This window comes from Passer domesticus, chromosome 3 (genome assembly GCF_036417665.1).
Source record: "Passer domesticus isolate bPasDom1 chromosome 3, bPasDom1.hap1, whole genome shotgun sequence".
NCBI lineage: Eukaryota > Metazoa > Chordata > Aves > Passeriformes > Passeridae > Passer > Passer domesticus.
The window spans coordinates 35,361,230-35,384,114 of record NC_087476.1 but is presented as its reverse complement, the minus strand read 5'-3'; the positions used below and the strand labels follow the sequence as shown (position 1 = coordinate 35,384,114).

At 41.8% G+C, this 22,885-nt stretch overlaps 1 protein-coding gene across 1 annotated transcript; it reads left to right on the top strand.

Annotated features, from left to right (window-relative positions):
• The first annotated feature begins 428 nt into the window (after positions 1-428).
• Positions 429-22,412, top strand: TBX18 (T-box transcription factor 18). The gene is made up of 8 exons (XM_064412579.1): positions 429-1,085; positions 1,820-1,997; positions 3,507-3,608; positions 6,589-6,760; positions 13,107-13,274; positions 14,436-14,500; positions 18,092-18,186; positions 20,729-22,412. The coding sequence occupies exons 1-8, from the start codon at positions 812-814 to the stop codon at positions 21,451-21,453; spliced, it is 1,779 nt and encodes a 592-aa protein (XP_064268649.1). The 5' UTR covers positions 429-811; the 3' UTR covers positions 21,454-22,412.
• Positions 22,413-22,885: the final 473 nt, after the last annotated feature.

Genomic DNA, 22,885 nt, shown 5'->3' with positions numbered 1-22,885 from the left:
TCCTAATTCCTCACAGCAAAACAGGGCACAACGTCATTTTTTAACGTCCGAACGGTTTTCCCGGCCGAAACGCTCCGGGCGAGCCCCCCCTTCCCCCTGCGTTTCGGGGGGAGGTACGGCTGGGGGCGGGGGTGTCCCTGTGGCGTTCAGCGCGGGTGCATCTGCCGCGGGCCGGGGCGCGGGGCTGCTCGGGCGCGGCTCGGCGGGGCGCTCCCGCCGCTCCCCCCGCTCGGCGGCGGGGCCCCCTGGAAGGGCGGCGGGGCCGGGGCGGCGGGGCCGGCGCGGCGCTGATTGGGCTGCGGGCGGCCGAGCCGCGCCGCCCCCGCCCCGCGGCTCCGCCCGGCCCCCGCCGCCGCAGTGACACTAATGAGCGAGTTCTTCCCACAGGTCTCCTGCCTGGAAGTGCTGACAGATCAAGGCAACAAATTTCAATTACAAGCCCTAATTTGTGTCCGCAGAGCGTTTGTTACCCATGTCAGCCCTGCCTGGCCCATCAGACGGGGCAGAACGTGGAGGAGGAGGAGGAGGAGGAGGAGGGGGAGAGAAGGAACGCATCTGCAGAAAGGAATAGAATTTTTTTTCCACTTAAAAAAACCCCAAAACAATCCCCCCCCGCAACCAAAAAAAAAAAAAACCAAAAAAAAAAAACTTGGCTGATAACTCGGATTTAAAAAGAAAGGCGAGGAAAAGCCCCAGCCCCTTGCCTGAGCGGTCGGGAGGACGGGAGGGCGGCCGGCGCGGCGGGCCGGGCGCGGGTGCCGGTGCCGGCGGCCGCGGGGCGCCTGGATGCGCGGGCTGTAGGGTGGCGGGCATGGCCGACAAGCGGCGGTCCTCGCCAGGCACCACCATGAGCCTCAAGGCTCACGCCTTCTCCGTGGAGGCTCTCATCGGGGCCGAGAAGCAGCAGCAGCAGCAGCAGCAGCCGCCGCCGCCGCGGCAGCCCAAGCGGAGGAAGCTGGGCGGCGAGGACGAGGCGGCGGAGGACGAAGGCGGCAGCGGCTGCTGCGCCAAGAGCTCTCCCGCCACCGCTGCCGGCAGGACCTGCGGCGACATGGACCTGGGCTGCGCCGGCCGCGGCCCCGCCGGTGAGTGCCGCCCGCGCCCCGCCGCCGCCCCCGGCCCCGCTCCTCGGCGGGCTCGGGATCCCCATCCCCGCCGCCACCGCCGCTTTGATTCCCCGTTATCCCTGCTGTCTTCCCACGCTGCGTGGGCACCCACCACCCTCGCCGCTGGCCTGGCGGTGAGGATCCGCGGAGCCCCTCGGACGCCGGCCCGGGGCTGTCGGTGCCGCGGCGCGGTGGAGCGACGGCGGGGGGCTGTCCCGAGCCCTGCTCCCGAGGAAAGGCAAAAGCGCTTGTATGACACGTGTGTATGTGTGCTGCTGAAAGTGCATATGCAACTATGTTTATAATTCTGTGTGCATATGTATATTTTATATTTTATATATATATATACACATAGACACATACACAACACCTACATGTATGTATGTGTGTGTGTAATTTGCTGTGTGTGGAGGGGAGCGCAGCTTCACGCTGCAGGGCAGAAGCCCGTGGCCAAACGAAATGCGCCGCCGTCCCCGCAGCCCGGACGGGATGCCGCCCGCCCCGGCCCGGGCACGGCGCGGCGATGGGGACAGCCCGTCCCCGGCAGCCCGGCCGTGCTGCCGCGGTCCCGGCGCTCGGGTTGCCCCCTCCCCGGAGCCAGGGCTGCGGCCCGGGCCGGCGCAGGCCGTGGCTGGCCGGCCGGGGCTGAGGGAGACCTCGGTGGCGAAGTGCGCGCTGCCCCGCCGCTATCGCTCCCTCCGCTCTCCCCGCAGGCGAGGAAGGCTTCCTGGCGGGCTCCCCGCCCGCCTCTCCCGGCGGATCCCCCAAGGGCTCGCGGCCCGGCTCGCCGCTGCCCACGCCGCAGGCGCCGCGCGTGGATCTGCAGGGCGCCGAGCTCTGGAAGCGCTTCCACGAGATCGGCACCGAGATGATCATCACCAAGGCGGGAAGGTAACGGGCACGGCGGGGCCGCCACCCGCGCGCTCCCGGGGCGGGCGGGCACATCAAAGCGGGACAAAACCCGGGGAACCCTCCAGATTTACGAGGCAGGTAGATGGCGATAATGTTAGATGGGCACGGCAGCATGTGGCGTTTCGGGTTTCCTGTTCATTAGGGCGAGGTCTGGGAGCGCCGTGCCCTTCTGGGGGGAAGCTTTTCCCCTTTCCAGGGGATACACATGGTAAAAACCTGGGAAGTAGAAAAGTATTTGAACTTATTAGAAATTACAAAAACATATTTTATTGAATCCATATGCTACCGTCTGCATTTTCAGAGGGGCTTTATTAATGATTGAAACGCAGTCTTAAACAGCACAAAGCTGCATTTGTCTTAAGAGAGTCCAGTCGGGGAATTTCTGTTTTATCTTACAGGTGCACTGAAATAACAGTGAAAACTAGCTAGCCATAGTCAGGTTTTTACCCTCCTGTTTATTCAGAAATGGCAGAGATAGGATTTTTTTTCCCAGTAACTACTTTTAATAGATTGGTTTTTAATATATATCTTTTTTAGCACAGCAGAAAATACTGAGTAAACTGGAATAACTTTCAGGTTTATAAAATGCAGAAGAGTATTTTATTAGCTTGCAGTTAGGATATTTTTCTTTTTTTGTGCTTCAAGAATGAAGTTTTCTGATAAAAAGCATGCCAAGCTAAGAGCTAAGGGCAGTTTTATGTTCAAACCACCTCATTGGTTAATTAATCCAGTTTTCCAAAGAAGGATCTAAATCTTGAACATTTGGTTTTTCGTCGTTTCTGTTTTATTTTTTTTTCCCAGAAATTTGCTCGTAGATTCGTTTCTGCTTTCAATAAAGAAGTTTTACTATACCTTTCAAAGACAGAGTAGCTCTTGCACTTCACCTTTAGTAAGTTGCAGACAGGAAGTCCCGTGTCAATAAAGACCATATTGTTGGGTTAGAGCATGGCACATTGGCTTTTATAACTGCGTCCTTGCGGTGTTATAATTGTATCACAGTAGATTCAGCTTTCTAATTCGCTGCTACAGCAATGATACACCATTTTTCTGCAGTCACTTGAAACTTTAGTGGCAATTTGCCTTTCTGTAAGTCTTGGGCTTCCTGGGTGGAGGTGGTGTTTGCACATCTCCAGGAATACATTTCTTACTAATATCTCAAATGGGTTTTAAATGTGTGTACTGCTAAAGTAAAGTCTCAAACCCAAATGATTTACTGTCTAACAATAAAGTTGAAATGATGTGGTAATAGCTGTACTCCCAAAGCGGATCCCCAAACATACAAAGCATTGTTCGAGTAAATGCACTTTAGAAATCTGTTTTGACATATCGAATGGGCCATTTCATGGCTATGTAACTATAATCGTCCAAAAGGACTCTGTAGGCTAAAAGGAAGAACGAGAAAAATCCCACGAAGCGGTTACTTTTCCTAAACAACCATTCCCGAGTCTGTTTCGTATTAAAAATGACCTCTCTCTTTCCAATGCTCAGGCGGATGTTTCCTGCAATGAGAGTGAAGATCTCAGGTTTAGACCCACATCAGCAGTATTACATTGCTATGGATATTGTGCCAGTGGATAACAAAAGATACAGGTATGGTGACTTTAAGGCAAAAAACATATGATGTAAGCTATAGGGTGCTTGGCTGTTGGAAGGAAATATTAACACAACATAAATTAGCAGAAGATCATGTTTAACTCTCCTTGAAGGTCCTTATTTTCATCCCACCATATTTTAGAAGACCATATTGTACCAAGTATGCAGAGGCAACTAAAATTTGTGTTGAAGCTCTTTATGATACATTTGCCTCACACTGTGTATGTACTGCGGGCAGATGCTCAGGTTTGGCTTTCAGAGTGCAGTTCTAGTGTGGTCAGGAAATGTTATCATATTTTATTCCTCCTCCCATCAGCAGGAATTGTTTCCTATTAACAAATAAATATGAAAGTGTACATTTTTTAGTGCCAAATGGTATTAACATTAATTGATAACATTAATAGCACGGATATCTGATTTAAATATTTACAAGCTATGCAATGTGACTTAATAAGTAAGTCATGTTTCAAATTGCTTATAGAATTTAATTTAAAAACTGTTTATCACTGAGATATTTGGTTGCTTAAACTAAAAGAGGGTAATGTTTCTGATTACTGTTATTTAAAGAATTAATGGCATTATTGTCTGGAGAATCATGTGAGGAGAAAAAGAGGTGGTTCTTTGAACATTTAGGAGTAGAAATTTTGTGCTGAACCTCACACTGTTTCGAGGGTGATTGTGTTTGGAGGGTAGCTGTGTTTCGAGGCAGCTGGTTGGGCTCTGCAGAAGCCACTTGTCCTGTAGAAAGTTTGCAAGATTGGGCCCGCAGCAGTTCCTGTGGTGAGTTGAAGCCGTTTCCAAGGTCTTGCTTTGCAGATGCAATCCCATGCTCCAGAGCAGCCAGGGGGCCAGAGTAGCTGAGAGGAGACAGGATCAGGTCTTTACCAATTGCGGGTTTGATTGTTTTAACCTATACTTAGTATAATGTAGGGAAAACCGCTGCAGATTTAATTCCAAAACTAGGAATATTTCAGACCATGATTAAAAGGTTGGTTCTGCAGGAATGCTGCCTTGTTTCCTAAGCAAATGCTGCCCTGTGTTTTTCCTGTACTTACCTCATTGACTGCTATTTTGTAATTTTCTTGTGTGGTGTATAAGACCTTTCTTAGGACCATTTTTGATTTTGAGTTTTTCAACAAGGGGCATCAGATACCCCAGATACTCAGGGCTGGCGATGCTCAGCATATACAGTCAGGGGAGTATTTCCTGTATCTACCATAGAGGAAAAAAATGAGTCTTTTTCCTTGTACCAGTGCAGTGCAGTTCAAATGGAAGTTTGTTGTTTTTTTTTTCCTTCGTGTTGCATGTGTGCATTTACTTAACAATCTAAACATATAATTCCTAGAAGGTCTGAACAATTCATAAATTCATAGAAAAACCAAGGCAATAATTCCAAATTAATTAAAGTGACAATACTAAAAATTAAAAGTGGTTATACTGAGTATGAATTGTTTAAACCTCATTTCATTTAAAATAATTAGTCATACTGACCTGCACTGTCTTCACACTGTGCTACATGGTGCCCAGATAACTGAAGTAATTTAATGAGAGTTGTAGGAAGGGTGGTATTTTCTTAGTAGGCAATTTAGATTTTTTTTGTATTCGTGTATTAGTAACTATGCCTTTAAGCTTTCCACAAAATGTTAATGTTTTACATGTTTTACTTGGTGTCTCTTGCCATTCTCTTCTGTGCTTTTTATTGCCGTCTGTTATTTCAACTCCGGCTGTTTGTGCAGCTTCACACGCTGTCTTGCAGATCTTTACATTTCAGAGAAATGACAGCAGTCACATGGAGCCTAGTCTTCAGCTGACAGAGCAAATAGCAAAAGTAATGGAAGTGAAGAAAATTACATATAGGTCTGGATTTCTAGCAAAATTTGACCTTATAAATATTTGGAAGCTTAAACTGTAGCTCAAAATGTGTATTTATCACTAAATTTATATTTATGTGCATTTATAACTTTATTTACTTTTCTAGGAAAAGCATATATTTAGTATAAACAAAGACATATAAAATAAATGAAAAATGTTACAACAGTGATCTGGGGTGAAGAATTTGTCTCCAGGAGAGAATTTCACCACCATTCTAGATCTTAGCTATGCAGCTTGATCTGAATTGTATGGAGCGATACCTGCATTGGATCATTTTGTTTTCTGTTCTGACCGTGTTGCTTGTCTTTTTCTAATAAGGAACTAAATGGTTCAAAGATATGATTTGATGAAGTCTTTCTTGCTTTTATTTAAAAATACAGCTAAATTACTGGATATTTGCTGTACTTGAAAAATATAACTTTCAATCAATGCTTTTTAAACTTCTTTGTGAATTGCCTGCCTTCAAAGTAGGTTTTTAACCAAAGCTGGCATAATTTTTGTTATAAAATCATCTTGTCAGCATTGGCATATCAAATGAAATACATACTCCATGTTTTCATTTTTTAACCTTTTTGCAATATTATTCAAGCCTTTTAATATGGTCTACCGAAATATCAAGAGCATAGTTTCACATACTTTCATTGTTTTTCTCAATCATAATGTTCTTTCCCTTCAATAGCTTTATTTATAGTCTTAGACTCAACATGATAAATCTTCCAAATATGGAATTACTACTCAATTTGATAAAAGAAGGACCAGATTCTTCCCTATTTGCTGATGCCTTTTCAGAGCAGAGCTGTAGCAGTCAATGAACTGACACCAACTTAAAGCTCATTTTGAAACCTAGTGTTGAGACTGTGACTGATTTTAGGAAGAGTAAGGTCAGGTCAGAGCATGGATTTTAACCACATTTTTGCAGGTGCTAGGATTATGTTTTGAAACAAACAAACAAAATTTCTTTTTATTTATGCAAAATTGCGTCCTTTCATGTTTTGTTAATTGATGGGTTTTTGCTGTAAGCATGGGCCCTAATTTATTAATGCTGAATGGGTCTAATAGATTGTTTTGGTGCTTGTGGTTAAAGGTATTTGTTTTCTTTTTACAGGTATGTTTATCATAGTTCCAAGTGGATGGTGGCTGGTAACGCTGACTCCCCGGTGCCGCCTCGTGTTTATATTCACCCTGATTCACCCGCCTCGGGGGAGACCTGGATGAGACAAGTGATCAGCTTTGACAAACTGAAGCTTACCAATAACGAGCTGGATGATCAAGGGCATGTGAGTACTTGCTCTTTCTTCGGTGGCATTATGTGTGTAGGCACATTGCTCAACCCTGAGAGGCTCTGACGTACAGCTTCGGGGTGCCAGAAATAGGCTTGACTTTTCAGAGTTGTTTTGGAACTTTACTGTCCATGTCTAAAACCTTCTTACTTTCTGCTCTGATAATTAACTGCTTATTAGAGCCTGCTGTTTTACTCCCCCCTCAAATAGAGAGCTCCTTCTGCAAAGTAAGACTTTACAAGGCTAAATTGCCTGATACAGAGGGGCAGAATTGCTCTCAGTATTTCCCACCGAGCGCGTTACTCGCAGCTTCTCCTCCGATCGAAAAGGACGCTTAAATTCACAAGTGGCTAGGAGAAACATTACTAGTGTGTAATAACCTCACGTGAATAAAAATACACTTAAGTATTTTCTTAACCTAAACATTTGTGTGAAATCCCGTGAGGTGTTAATAATTGCAGTCAAAAACGAACAACATGGGAGCTGGGTTTGCTCCGATGATGATTTATTGCATACCTTATGAAGCAAGACCCTTTCACAGCTGAGGCTCATTACTTCTGGAAAAGCTGGCGAAGACGTATGCAGTATGAGTGTTCTGTTTGCAAGTTCTAAATTGTTTAGTTATGACATTATCTAATGTGACAAAATGTGTTATGTTAATATTTCCTTTTCTCTTCAAAACTGTTGAAACATGACAGATGTAAGCCAGTATCATTCCAGCAATCCCTAAAATAGTTTTGCTTGACACCTTAAGAAATAATTAAAAAATGAGGATTGTTTTTAGTCAGGGTGAAGTCTTTGATTTTACAAACCCCTGTAATAAATGACAAATGTTGGCATCCTTTCAGAAGAAGCATCAAGTTCCAAGTGGTAGAGTTTTAAGATGTTAGAGGAAAGTTTTGAGACAGGATGTGGATTCCATTGTCCTTAGCATAACCCAATTTATTAACCAGGATACTTTCTCCTTCAAGGAAAGGAGTGAAAGAAAATGTACCTGGCACAGAGCACAAAGATACCAAACTCATCTCTTGGTATGGTTGTAACTCTGTGACACTGAGCCAGGTGTTTTGCTAATAATAGTCTGATATTTTTTCCCCTTATTTGTGTTTGCAAATGCAATGATCAGAGGCAGGAATACAGGAGCGTGGCTGATCTAACACATATGATAGCAAGGATAAAAAGACTTCCATTTGTGCAATAATTTTCATTATTTTATTTTGTTCTTCCTTAAAAGAAATATGGGGGTATTCATGCCTCTTAAGCTAGCAGTGCTTTTCTTAGGAAAGTACAAAAGAGGTTTTATATTGCTTCTTTCCAGAATTACAGTTATGGAGTCTTATTTGGCAGTGTCCATTTGAGTTAAGGTTAGAACATGAAGTTCCCTTAGTTTCCCCAGCATTTGTGTATTTGTGATTCTTCTCAAGTGGGACTTGTTTTCCCTGAATCCTGAGTCTATTGTAAGGGCTTTGAAAGTGAAGCAGATGCAAATGGATAAAATGTTGTTTTTCCAGCAGTGAGCTGGTTTTTGTACTCGGTGGGTGCAGAGGGATGATCTGTGGGTGCTGTGTGGTCTGTCTGTGCACTTGCAGTTGCAAACTGCTCTGTGATAAAATCTCAGCTATGCAGAGAATTGTGTTATTCTATTTTTCCATCCCAGATTTTAGCTTTGTATTTATTCTGAACTGAAACCTGTGTAGTGTACATAGCACACCATTATTTGTAATACAGGGGGATATAAATTTTCTGGTCTTTAGTTAAGTATTTTGGCTTGGAAACGAGTGAAGCAAAGCTCAAGTACAGTGATTTGAGACACATTGAACTGATTCAGAGCAATGGCAGTGCCCCTCCTCCCCAAAATGGAAATTTAAGTATTAAAATAAAAGGACAAAAGAAGGATGACTGTAAAATAATTTCATATTTCTAAAATCTGGAAAATTGCAAACATGTCATTCATAATTACCAGAAAAGGCAAAAGCAGAAAGCAGAAAAGTGTCTCTTCCAATGGGTACATTTTTTCTTTTAAAGCTATGGTAGTGTGGAATGCTGTATTGAAAAAGCTATGTAGCCTCTGAATGCCTCTAGCAATAATGGAAAACGAATAATCATATTTTGTGATGAATATAAAAAACCCCAATTGTTTCTCATAAGCAGGAAGAAACCATTTTTCTCAGGAGGGTACCAGGGGACAGATGGCAAATTAGAAGATCTAGGAGTCAAGGTTGTAGAGTCCCTCCAATATTTACTCTTCTATCAGAAGTTCTGACTCTCCCACCCCTGTATGGGACATGGGGTATATTTTAGATTATTAAAAAGTAGGTTTTTCCCTCTTGTGCGTAGGCAGAGTGGTTCAGAGAAACCTCAGTGGGGTTTCCACGAAGCAGTGTTGGCCTTCAGCTGTTGTTCTTCGGGAACGCTTTCCCTGCTTTCTGCTTCTGGCAATTTAATCCTTGTTGAAATTGTTCCTTTATGCTTCCTGTGCTTGTTGGAGGTGTAAACTTCTGCAGGGTTTTTGTGTTAAAATCCTGGGGGTAGGTTTTGATCTTAAAGGCTTTGAGGTAGGGAGCTTTGCATGATGTCAATCTGGAGCCCTTTTACCTATTCTAGAATATTAACTCTCAGGATCTCTGAGAGAAGTGGTCCAGGTCTGTGGGCATAGAGACAGTATTTGCAAATAGGCACTAAGGTAGAATTCCTACACAGTATTTATGTTGTGGTAGTAGTTGGTGGCAGCCAGTTCTTTCCCCTTGAATCATGTTGCCCTGGGATTAGCATTCTGCGAAAGGAGATCAGCCATCTCTAAGAGACTCACTGCTCAAGAACTTTCCAGGTTCCGTGCTGCCTGCTGCTATTTTCATCAGCATTTCAAGTGGGACTTTGTGACTGCTCAGTTTTATAGTGCTGCTCAACTCAGAGGTTTTTGAAGTCCATATCTGCACACAGGACACTCTCTGATGATGGGTTCCACTTTTAGTCTGTGGAGATGAAGCAAAATTTGTACAGACATGTTTTTTTTGTGTTTCTGATCTCAAAAGAAGTTCCAGAGTGAATTCTCTGCTTTGGAAATACTATGGAATCATTAAGACACGCACTACGGCTTTTGTGTGTTTCATCTAAGTTGTGATGCTAAGGAAAAGTAAACCTGGATTTTGCAGTTGTCACTGAAAAGTGCATGGTCTAGATGCTCTTTGTTAATGCCTCTCATCCCTCTCTCATCTGTGGAGTGAGTGCTGCATTGTAAAAGCAGTCTCTCCCTCCGGCTGGTTAGAGCTGGCTAATTTTTCTATTTCAATGCAGTTTTTAAACTGAATTTCAGTGGAGGGGAAAAGTCAACATTTTTTATGCTATTTTCCATGCTTTTCAACTGATTTTTTTTTGATGCAGAGGAACATCTTTTAACTTTTAGTGAAAATGAGGCTGTTAGTGTGTTAATTGTTCCTTGGTGGTTGGGGTGGGTTTTTTCCCCATTTGAAAGTGGGGCGAGGCGGAAAGCAGAGGCAGACTGTAACTCTGCCCAGACTTGGCTCCGAGTAGCGAGCTCTGCTTACAGTCAATGGGCAGTTATATGTTCTTGTCACAGTGAAAAGCTGTGAAACATCAGTATTTGCACTTCGCAGTTTTCCTCTTAGTACAGAGGGAATCTGCACTCCTCAGCCCCACACACTTCCCTAACTGCAGAGAGCCTGAGTGCTTGTGCTTTGGAGGGACGATAAAGGAGGATTTTTGGCAAAAACAGCAGCAAGGGCTGTGTTGGTGGTGGGGAGGTGACTGTGTAGTCTTGGCACGGCCAAGTTGTGGACGTTTGGTGTCTCCCCTGTGAAGGAGTTTCTGGCTCTCATTTGTTCTGGCTGAGATGGTTGTGCCGTGCTGGTGCCCACGCTCAGGGGCAGCTCTGAGGACTCATCGTGGCCGCAGCTCTCCAAAGCCATTGCAAAGGTAACCCCAGCTTTGTGTGGCTGCAGGTGCTCTGGTGGCCTTTGCTCTGCCTCCTACCTGTGGGCTCCCTGCTGCCCTGTCTTCTGTCTGATCACGATTTCTTGACAGCTGCTGCAGCCAAAGTTTAATTTTACTTTTTGTGAGAGAGGTTTATTCCCACATGAAGTGTTTTCATCTTGTTCTGTGAGGACTTTGGAGAGAGAGGCAGGGTCCTCAGCTGTGAGTTGAATGTAATGCCAGTTCATATTTGGGAACACAGTGGCATTTCTGATTGGGTTTTTTTGGTCTTGGATTTTAAGGGCATGAAAGAAAAGTTGCTGTTAGATCCTGTTGGTGCTTTGAAATGTGCAAGCACTGTGAAATGAAAAGCTGGCATCTCCTTTTCCATAGCTCTTTCTTCATAGCTTTAGGTGATGCTTTGAATAATAGAGCTAGATGGTTTTTGGAGTGGATGTTGCATTTCCCTCTCCTTTTATGTTCTGTCTTCATATGTTGCACTTTAATTCACAAGGGCTTTGCAGTTATGCATTATTTAGTGTTCGGAGTCCTTCAGATCACGAACAAAGATCCCATTGTTAGAAGACATGGTACAAAATAAAAAAAAAAAATTACTGCTATGGATTTGGTGATTGTCAAAACAGTGTGTCAGCGCAGGAAATTTCAGTACAGGACAGAGGCCAGACAGGTTGTTCTTAGGAGATGACATGGATCAGTTTAGCTGTAATAGCCACCCAGATAAGCAGTGGGAGGTGTTCATCTCTGTGCTGCTTTGATATCACTTGTTCTGATGTGTGAGCAGAGCTCTTTGTAGCTGCCAGGGTTATCATTGATGTGTGGGCCAGCAGTGGTTTGCACCACAGAGCTGATGGGGTCAAGTAATCCATGTGGGAGAGAACATGTCATGCCCAGTGGCACCCAGACAAATGGCAAGACACAGAATAGCAGTGGATTTGAACTGTGTAATATCTTTTCTTGATAATTTCTTTTTCTGTTGCACCAGTATCTCCCCTGGTACCACTGGAGGTTCACAGGGAAACAGGGTGAGGAATGTGCTGTCCTCTCTGCATTTTCATGTTGGAGATCTTTGCTGTTGGAGAACTGAAAGGAGTGTTGTAAAAGAGAAAACACTTTTGCACGATAAAAAATCTTGCTCTGTTCAGAAACTCGAAAAAGACTTCATATGAGAACATCCACAGGGCACTCCCTGAGCAAATTAATTGGAGCCTGTGATGTCATTGTCAAAACCTTATTTAAAGGCTAATAAAACCCCTGATTATCCAGAAACTGGCCTACCAAAACAGGGTCACGTAATCTGGCCAGGACCAAGTGTATTAAACTAGCCAAACTCTAGTTTATCCAAACAAATGTAATGTCCTCTATATAATTTGGGTGAATGAACTTCCATGGTGTCTGACATAGGGGCTCTGTTGAGTGCTTCAGCACACGCACATTCTGAGCCTACTCAAGGAGCAGGAAATTAAAAAGCTTCCCCAGAATGTTGATTAGTGGTTCCACAGGCCATAGGACTATTTATTTATCAAGTTACTAATTTCTTAGGTCTTCCAACAATAATAGCTGAACTTCAATTTTTTTTTCTTGATTTTTTTTATTTTAATAGTGGTTAGCTGAAGTGTAGTAAAATAGAGGAAAAACTCTGTATTTTAAATTTCCTTTAAAATTGGGGTGCAGTACCAAGAAGTATTTGTGTGTTTAATTTATGCAGTACAAGTTCATCCACTCCTCTTTTATGATTTATTTTTGATTGAGTTTTTGTATGCTGAGAGGGTTTTTTTAATTGAAATTCATTGTCTGTTTTATGGATTGATTGCTATTAACACTTTAGAGATTTGGATTTTGGTATTTTACTCTTAATTTTATTCTTCTTCAGAGTGTGAGAGTCTCAGTTTATGTTCCAACCAAGATTTGTTTCCAGCCTTTGGAATATAAGGAAAAAAATTGCTCCAATAGTCCATCCTGAAGGTTCCAAAAGCAAAAGGCAAATTTCTGCTGCTGTTAATCATATTAGGTCAAATCCAGACTTCAGTGGAAAAAAGTGACAAAACTTTCATAATTCCAGTGAGACCTGGACTTCACTCCTAATTTCTCTTTTTGTTTTTTTTTTTCTCTTTTTTTCCTTTTTGTCCTTTTTTTGAGCCAGTTTCAATTGAGGCAATCTCTGAATTTGAAGCTCCTGAGTCGTAATTTTTAAATGCTTAGGGTTGGCAATAACATAAATGCACAGGGATTAGACTACTGTAACAAGAACCTTCAGAGGTTAAAGAAAACATTTGATTTCCAGTAAGTGGCATGGTAAACACATACCATAATCTGTTCCAAAAAGCTATTAGTCCTGTAACAGCAGGGTGTCCTTTCTAACACATGTTATCTTTTTCCTTGCATGACTGCGTAGATTATCCTTCACTCTATGCATAAATATCAGCCTCGTGTCCACGTCATCCGAAAAGACTGTGGCGATGATCTGTCCCCTGTCAAGCCCATTCCTTCGGGAGAAGGGGTGAAAGCCTTCTCCTTCCCTGAGACAGTCTTCACTACTGTCACAGCATACCAAAATCAACAGGTAATTTGGGCTTTCTGGTTAGCACTTTACAGGCTTTTCAGAGCAGACCAGAGATGTCAGAGATAGGAGAAAAGCAGATATTTTCATTATATTACTTATGAAAATAGAATTACCAAAACCCTTTTTTTACAAGTAGCTTCCACTGTCAGTATTGCTGTAGTGCCTGGAGGCTATAGCTGAGCCTTCAGAGATGCTGCATGTAAAAAATATTTCTTATTATGAAGATCACACAGTCCAATTAGCATGCTTAATGGTGTCTTGATTATAAACACAGCACTGAAGAACAAGGCGAAGAGCAGTCTAATTTTTAAAAGTGTTTCTGTACCTTTAAATGTAGATACATGTCAGGAGACATTTTTTAAAGCACTTTTGTTCCTGGCTCCAGTGCTTTTAATACTCCCAGGACCTTAACAGAGAAGCTGAGTTCTGAAGAAAGTTGCAGTTGTTTTTATTAACTGCATTCAGCCTATATTATTAAGGACAATTTATCTGGGTCCACACGGATTCAAAGTCAAAAGTGAACTGCAGGTTTTATCACTTGGCTCTTTCTACCTCTCGTTTAAGTTTTAGCATACCATAGTTAGTGTTGTGACATTTTATTAATTCCATAAAAATTATTGCAGCTATTCTTTTTGAAATTACATATGCATCGATAACTTTACAAAGAGAGGAGCCATGTAAATACTGAAATATAGCTATTTGGTGATTTCCCCATTTTTTAAAATAAATTATGGTTATTTGGGGTGTGGTGTGTTTTGCTGGGTTTTTGGTTGGTTGGTTTGGGGTTTTTTTTCATAGAGGATAATAACCTAGAGATAATCTCTCTTTTCACATTTCCTTCTTGACCAGTACAGAAATAAAACTTAATTTAAATTTTATTGCAGTTAGACGGTGAACTCTCTTAAATGAAGCATGACATTTGCCTGAAGTTTTTTCTCAGTAATTCGTACTGCCATTTGGCAGCTTTAAACACCTATTAGCCTCTCCAGGGATGTGCAAAAACAATGATCAGAAAATTGGTCCTTATTTTGCTATGTTTCAGGACAGCCATCTTAAGCCATACAAATATGAAGATGTCAACTTTTTTTGTGTCAGTAGAGTTGTTTTCTGTGCCACTTATCTGAGTTTACAGGTAATAATTTTTCTTAATAATATTCACAGATAACTCGTCTGAAGATTGATAGGAATCCGTTCGCCAAAGGCTTCAGAGATTCAGGCCGTAACAGGTGGGTGTTGGGAAGGAGCTGGGCTTCTTCCTGCTGACAGATTCAGCTCGTGAAGGCTGTTCAAAGTCAACACTGGGACTGACAGACAAACTAATCTGAGAACTCAGACTCCTTGAGGGACCCCTCAGACTTCCCAGTGATATTCTCTGTGGTGAGTTGCCATTGCTACACCTCAGACCATCGAGGTCAAGAACAGACAGGCACTTGGCTAGACTCAGATACTCAAGTTTCCTTTCAGTGGGAGCAGTGACACACCTGGAAGGCTGCAAGTGGACTTAATGTACACTCAGGTCCATGATTTCAGGCTGTGCTTGAAATCTCCTCTTTCTTCTGGCTGGGGACAAGTTGCAGATACCTTTGTCAAACTACAGGCTCGGGTTGTCTTGCATATAAGTAGCACATAGCATGGGTTAATGGCTTGTTTCCTCTTTAAGGGGGAGAAACTGGTTTGTGCAGTAACCTTATGTTTAGTGCACTTGCCTAGGAGGTGGGAGACCTGTGTTCAAGAGCCTGTTTAGTCTAAGGAGTTTTATATCTGCTTCCTAGGTGAATACCTTTTCTAGCAGGCTATACAAGACTTGAAATGAGACTGGTTTCCACCTCTTCTGTGGTGGATGGACTGATTAATTGCTTATTTTCTCTTGATCCATGAATCTTCCAAAATAGCAGTGGGAAATCTGCATAGTGAAAAGTGGAGACTTAGGTCTGGTCTGGCCTAGTAGTGCCAATGAGGTATTTTATTCAACCACTGATAATTGTTAGCTATTTAAGCCTGTTTTGAATTGTATGTTAAACCATTTCAGCTAAAAAAAAAAAAAAAGAAAAAAAGAAGCAGTATTTCATTGTGGTGTATAGTATACATCAGTTCCAGCTACCACATTGTGTTTGGTGTCTGCAGCTGCTATATTTATGACCAGGCCTTGCAGAGAAGGGAGCAGAGTGTGCTGGTAGGAATGATCAGAGAGTTTCTTTTTGATAGTTGTTTTATTGAGCTTCTCTGTTAGAAGAAGCTACAGCATTAAAGCCTGTTTTACATAAAACCTGAGTTACGTAAAACCTGAAACTGGGCAGTAAATGACAGTAGTTTTTGGAAAATGACTACTTATAGAAGGGATGATGTAGTTGCAAAGATTTACAGGCATTCACTGTAAGTATCTTTTTAGTATGTCTGAGATTTTGTCTTCTAGCAAGAAATAAGTATCCATGTTCTGTGGCCACTGGCATAAATAGAGCTTTGCCTTCATTTGTAGGCTTCTGGTTAAAATTAAGTGAAAGGTAGATTCCAGGTAAATGCAGTGACTGAAGAAGCAAAACATGCTGTGTGTACTTTAGGAAGAAAAGGGTTGCCATACGTGCCCTGGTTGAAGACTCTCTGTCTCTCCTAGGCAGTGTCTGTGCTGTGCTTGCTGTTTGCAGAGCTATAAAATAAGTATTATGGAACATCCTAAGCAATATGGGACCCTGATCCTCTGAAATGTGCAAATTTAGATAGACAGAATTTCTTCCATAATGTTATAAGAAACCAGAGAAGATACCCTTTTAGTCAGAAAGGGAATAATTGTTCAGAAACTAGTTTTGAACTGGTTTTAATGTGGGACAGCTCTGGAATTACCTGAGTATGATGTAAGAGTACTGCATCTGCAACCACACAAATACAATTATGGGACTGTTTTTTTTTTTTGTTTGGCTGCTAGGAATGGTCTGGTTCAGGCAGGATATTTTGATTGAAAGTTATTTTTTATGGAAATGGATTAGGAAGGCAAGTCCTGAAGGAAGAGCCAGCATCTCTAAAATGTTTTGGAGCAGCCTTTAGATGAGGTCTGAGTGCTTTTACTCCACAAACACACTCGTTCAAGAATTGTTTCTGCAAACTCTTGTTTGTTGCAAATTGACATTGTTTTACTGAAGTCAGTATCGCTGTTTTCTTTTGTAGTCTGCATTACTGGATAAGTATGTTTGGCAATTCAACTCAGAATTTTAATTGTCAGGGAAAATTCTTATTGGTATACTCAGTGGATTATTATTTTGCTCTGTTACTAAATACTGAAATTAAATGTTAAGGTTCTGTTATCCTCATTGTTCTAGTTGGCGTGTTTATCATTGAGGCATTGTAGTCTGCAACAAGTTTAAAAAAATACTGTGGTTAAATTATGCCAAACTTTTCAATATTGTTTTATGCAGCTATCTCACTCTTTACAGCTGCATGCAGTAATTCAGTTTAATTAAAAATATGCCCTTCTAGGTCATTCTTGTTCAGTCCCACAGGCCATTTTAGAGAAATCAGTAGCTTCACCTTTTAAAAACATTCCCTGTGCATTTGCAAACTGCACCAGTATTTAGGTGCTGAGAATAGTTTGGGCCTTAAGTTTGACCCCATAAATTTTTTTACTCAGGAAAGGACCAGAATTTCTCCCTTTAAATACTTGGGGAGAAACATAACTGTTTGTTAAATAAACCTGGGCATTTGATAGCGCAAATTAGGATGGCGATAAAATGTGGAAGTTGTTCAAAGGCATCTTGTATAAATTATCGCCTTGGCTACACTCCTCCAGGAGGTGGCTTTTATCTTCACTTTAACTAGAAATGAAAATTCACCATTACTGCAGAAAATTAAAGCTATCTTTTTAGTCCAGGTTCAGCTAATAAACGCTTTATAAATGTTTCCTGACAGACATTTGCGTTCCTGCTGGAAGGAGTAGTATGAGAACACGCTGGTTGCTTCAGACTGGGCTATTTGCATAATTCAAGTTTACAAAGTACTGCTGCTCAAAGGCAAGCACTTGTATTTGGTGTGTGCCTGATGCTGACACTCAACAGGCCTCTGGGGCCCAGCAGCCAAAAATAACACCAAAATTATACCTCTAAGTTTATATACCTCTGAGGTGTATTGTTCATAAATAATTGTCAGAAAACAAATGAGCCTTTATCTTCAGGAAACAGAGATTCTTCTAAATAGTGTCTGCCACTGTTGTCTACACAGTTACTTCTGTTTTCTCAGGACACTGTTGCAAGAAAATGAGCGAAGACTTTTAGTTTCTGAAGGCATTTTCTTAGCAAAATAAAGTTGTTTTATACATAATTTTAGTAGCAAAATAGCTGTACATCCATGCCTTGCTCATGTTCTAAGTGTGATTTTCCACCTCATTAGTAATGACTGGGAATCCTGTTTTAATAGAAGTTGTTGGTGGATCACCTTTATTCTAGGAAGAAATAGCAGATCATCCCTCTGGCAGTTAAAACTTTAACTGCCAGAGGGATGATCTCTCTAAGAAATATCATACTAGCAAAACATTTAAAATAATTTTAGCCAAATCTTACCACTCAAACAGCCCTCCCAAAAGGCCCAAAATATTGAAATAGAGAGCCAGGCCTGTGGAGTTGGAAAACACTTTGTGTGCTCTCAGCCCGGTGGTTGCAGGTCCCTGTGGTCTCATGGATAGGCTGTAAGGCTCTTTTCTGAAAAGCAAACTCAACTTGAAAATAATCCTGAAATGTTACCAATTTTTATATGTTTCTGAGGTAGAGTATCCAGAGACATGTGGCAAAATACAGCTTGCTCTCATGACACTGTGATTCTTTTGTTCTAAATAGAATGGGACTGGAAGCTCTGGTAGAGTCTTATGCCTTCTGGAGACCTTCGCTGAGGACACTTACATTTGAAGACATACCTGGGATACCCAAACAAGGTAATGAGGGTCTTTGTGTTCTTTCAAAACAAAAATGACAGATGAAGCTTTGCCCATCAGACCTTACAAAAGTCTAGGTAAGTGTGTCGTTCACAAGGCAAAAACAACCAACTAACCACAGTGCAGCCGCCCCCCCTCATCAGAGTTATTCTAAGTTAGAAAACTAATGCTAACTCAACCACTGTGGCAATAAAAATGTTAGATTGTAATGAAAAATAAGATCACGTGTGGAGGAGAATGCCAGTTATTTAAGGATTGAGTAACCTATTCCTTAGTGTTACGCTCTGGCTGGATACAAAACATAGAGATCACTTACATATGACTTCTGTTGTACACATCCAAACTGCAGTGTAGGGATTACTTGTGTTTTTAAGGAAAAATAAAAAAAAAGTATGAGAGAAGAAATGTTCTCTTAAGTAATGAGTAAATAGGAAGAAGCCTAATTTGTTTTCTTCTTAGAACCCCTTCTTGATTCTTAAAGACCTGAAAATTGTTCAGTAAATGGGCTGACAAACTTTGTCTGCATGTAAAGAAATGGATCTCCTCTCAGTTTTGCTTTTCCCTGCTCCTCACTCTGTTGGAAACCTCTTTGTTTCCACTTTCCCAATTGTGCAGGTGGTGTCATGAATGAGAAAAATATTGAAATGGCACATTTGGGCAGAGACTGGAATCTCTGTACTCTTTTCTGAGTTCTTTTATTTCCTGAGTATACACCAATGCACATAGAAAACCTGTCAGCCTTTTCCCAGCTAAATCAGACCTATTGCTCCCAATTCTTTTCATTTTCTGCTACCAAATTTACAAACATCCAGTCTGGTTTCTTGATAATGTATTGATTGCAAAGTTAATAAACATCTTCAGGGCAAAAATCCAGAACACAGAGAAATTCAGAGAAATCACTTTTGTCAGCTTTTTGTTCACTCCTTTGAGAAATCTTGAATATCAGTCCTTGATGTTGGCAACTAAAAGGAGGTTTTGTGCCAAGTCATAGATACATTGGATGAGTGTTGGCAGAGTTTTGGGTGTAGCATGGGGGTGAGGGACGGTCTCATCAAAAAGGCCTTTAATGAGAAGATAGAATGAGACCTGCAATACCTTTTCAGACTGTGTAAGACTGTGAAAGGCAACTGACAATGAAGTTAATCCATTTAGGAGACAGACAGCTTTATTAGCTGTTTGTGTGTAGGAGCACTGTTTGGGAGCAGGGGAACTGCTGCTGTGAGCTTCTCACTTCTTTGTCTGCTGTTGCCTGAGGTTAAGAAGATTGTTGAAGTTACTCTTGATATTTTGAAGATGGAAACTGGGATCCTTGCAAAATCTTTAGTCATCTATACCTTGGACATAGAGACTTTGTGCAAGACCCCCTTAGAAATTTGTCCTGGTTGTTAATGTGGAAAGTGCCCATCCTCGGGTAGTGGAGGCATTGATGGAGATTAAAAGAAAAATGTTTCTTTTACCAGGTTTTCTGTAATGTGGCAGTGTCTAATGGTGCCTTGTGCTTGCTCTTCTTTGTTAACAGAGAAGCAGCAGCAGGCAGTGTTCTTTAATAATGTATTCTTCTTTTTACTAATTCACCTATTATGATAATCTGTTAATTTATTGACAGAACTTCTCTTTTTGAAGCATCAAACTGTTTGATTGCTAATGTGATTCATGAACTGGAGGTCTTCCTTGTTGTCTTCTGCCTGGGAGACTGTAAAAGGCCCCAGTTAATTTTTCCACACTCAGTTTTCAGGAAGATGCAATCTTTTAAGAAAAGGAAGTCTTCCTCGCAGCTTCCTTTTCAGTCCTGAAAAAAGGCTTCACCTGTAGCAAGCAGTGTGCTTTCAGGAGCATTCAGCACTGGTATTTGTAATATAAGATGTTCTTATATTACAGTATATCAGTAAATGAACAATTTGCGAAGAGTTTGCTGCAAACCAACCCATTCAAGAAACGAAGCAGCTACAGTGCAGTGTTCAGCCCATACTTTTCCTGAAGTTTTTCTGAATTTTTTTTGGTCATCCTCAGAATTTTTTGAAGTCAGAAACTTTTTCTTATGAAGTTGGGAACTTTCCTGAAGCTGTTATCTATGAGAGCCTCTGAGCTAAGGAGCTGGTTCCTCATCTGGTGCTCTGACAGTGAAGTCAGGCACAGAGCACTTGAAACACATTCTGGACTGTAGCAAAAGCATAGATAAGCCAAAAATCATAATTTTGAAGAAGGCTTCCTGTGATGTGGTACTCACTTGGCTACATCTTAACTGCCATGAAATTTCCTTCCATGTCATATAAGAAGCAGTTAACCTGTTGGGCAGGAGCTCTAAGTACAGAGCAATGGCTGTAAAAACATAATTTCAATTCTTTTTCTTGGTCAAGTTGTTTCTTTGGAAACATGCATGTGGTTTACTCACACATTTTCCTGCACATGTATAGAAAAGTTTTTAATTAATTTGGATTGGATTTCATCTCAAGGGCTATTATAAAAGAGAAAGGTCTTGATCTTTCACCTAGGAAGTGGACCTTTCCCAATGCGCCTCTTACACTGTAATATTCTCTTCCAGGAAATGCAGGTTCCTCTACTCTACTCCAGGGATCTGGCAGCGCAGTTCCATCCACCCACCCTCACCTTTTACCGGGCTCCCCTTGCTCATCTCCAGCCTTCCACCTCAGCCCCAACACCAGCCAGCTGTGCACCCTTGCTCCAGCTGACTACACAGCCTGTGCCCGCTCTGGCCTGGCCCTGAACAGATACAGCACTTCCTTGGCTGAAACCTACAACCGGCTCACCAACCAGAGCGGCGAGACCTTCGCTCCCCCAAGGACTCCCTCCTATGTCGGCGTCTCGAGTAGCACAACTGTGAATATGTCCATGAGCGGCAACGATGGGGATGCATTCAGCTGCCCGCAGACTGGCTTATCCATGCAGATTTCAGGGATGTCTCCACAGCTCCAGTACATCATGCCTTCCCCATCCAGCAATGCCTTTACCACTAATCAGACCCACCAAGGCTCCTACAACACGTTTAGGCTGCACAGTCCCTGTGCGCTCTATGGATATAACTTTTCCACATCCCCTAAACTGGCTGCCAGTCCTGAGAAAATCGTTTCTTCCCAAGGAAGTTTCTTGGGGTCCTCGCCAAGTGGAACCATGACGGATCGGCAGATGTTGCCCCCCGTGGAAGGAGTGCACTTACTTAGCAGTGGGGGGCAGCAGAATTTCTTTGACTCTAGGACCCTAGGAAGCTTGACACTCTCATCTTCTCAAGTGTCTGCACATATGGTTTGATGAAGCCTTTAAGTAAAAGTACAGTATGTTTGGTGTCTACAATGTATTTCTTTTGGAATATGAAAGGACACTCGATGTAGCTTGTAAAGTGTGTGTATATATAATATGAGAGGAAGTTTCACTGAGATTTTGACTTGCTTGTGGCCAGAGTATTCTCCTATTTTGAGTTACACAGAGTTTGCTGCGGTGCAGACTGCTTTAGTTTTCTGGTATAATACACTTAGTTGTATAACACGTTGGGACATATGCAACAAATTAAGTAAGACTTCCTCCCCTTTCCCCCTCCTCTGTTCTAACCCCTTTAAAGAATGAAGTGACACTTGGAGTATTAAACAACACAAAAAAGCCCACTTATATTTCCTATAGTACTAGTGAGTTTCTTTAAAACATTTTATACAATAAGCTGATGCACCAAAGACATTTTACAAGTTTCTTCTGTTATAAGGGATACAAAGGGTATTTGGACTTCTTAATGTTAAGCATCAAGCATCCAGCCTAAAATAGAAGTTTAGCTAATGGATTATTTACAAAGTAAATGGAAAGATTAGTTTGCCTTTTCATGATATGCTGGTTTTAGCTTATCAATGGCACAGCATTCTCACTAGAATTTGGTTTTTTTCAGCATTAGTCTAGATTTAGGATTATATATTTGAAGACAAGTAATGCATATTTAAATTGTGGTGATAGGAATAATTCAAATCAACAGCACTAGAAGCAGCATTCCTTTGTATGAAATGAACATTAGGGTGCTTAATTTTTGTCAAAGGTAGGGCTTGATGCATTTTTTCCTCCATAAATATTGCCTATAAGACATTTACTGGACAGTAGGATATTCTAATGTATCTTTGTTTTTGTATTTTTACGTTTTTAAAGGAAAATTCAGTTTGATTTAGGAAAAAAAAAGTGAGCAGGATGAGAAATTCCATTATTGGTTTTATCTGTTTTTGTGTGTGACATGTTTTGGGTTTGTTTTTTTTTTTTTCTTTTGTGTTTGCTTGTTTGTTTTATTTTTTTTAATAAGGGCAAAAGGTCCTGCGTCCTCAGTATTTCACAAATACATCAACTGTATCAATTAGGCAGATGACCCAGTTTCCCCAAAAGTGTTTCTGGAAGCAGAATGCTGTCATAGCTGCCTTCCTGTTGCTTTGGTTTTGTCCTGGAATAGATTTCCTTCATTCCTGCCTCTGGTTTTTTAAATGGCACTTGTAAGAATGTAGATCATCATCCGCTCCTGACCAGACTTCTCCAGAGTGACAAGGACAACAGGGAGACACTTACCATGGTGAAATTTCTGTTCTCATCTGCACCTGCACAGCCCAGGTGTGTATCAGTCCTTCTGCTACAGCTCTCTCAGCTGCCCGTCTGTCAGAGCTGAGCCTCAGGGGCTGTGAAACAAATTTTAGTGCTTGAGAGAACAGGTCATCTTCAACAG

Excerpts from the sequence above, each read along its gene's own strand:
- TBX18 (XM_064412579.1), top strand. The coding sequence starts at position 812 with ATGGCCGACAAGCGGCGGTCCTCGCCAGGCACCACCATGAGCCTCAAG. Across the intron at positions 1,998-3,506 it reads ATCATCACCAAGGCGGGAAG|GCGGATGTTTCCTGCAATGA; the intron begins GTAACGGGCACG and ends TCCAATGCTCAG. Across the intron at positions 3,609-6,588 it reads GTGGATAACAAAAGATACAG|GTATGTTTATCATAGTTCCA; the intron begins GTATGGTGACTT and ends TTCTTTTTACAG.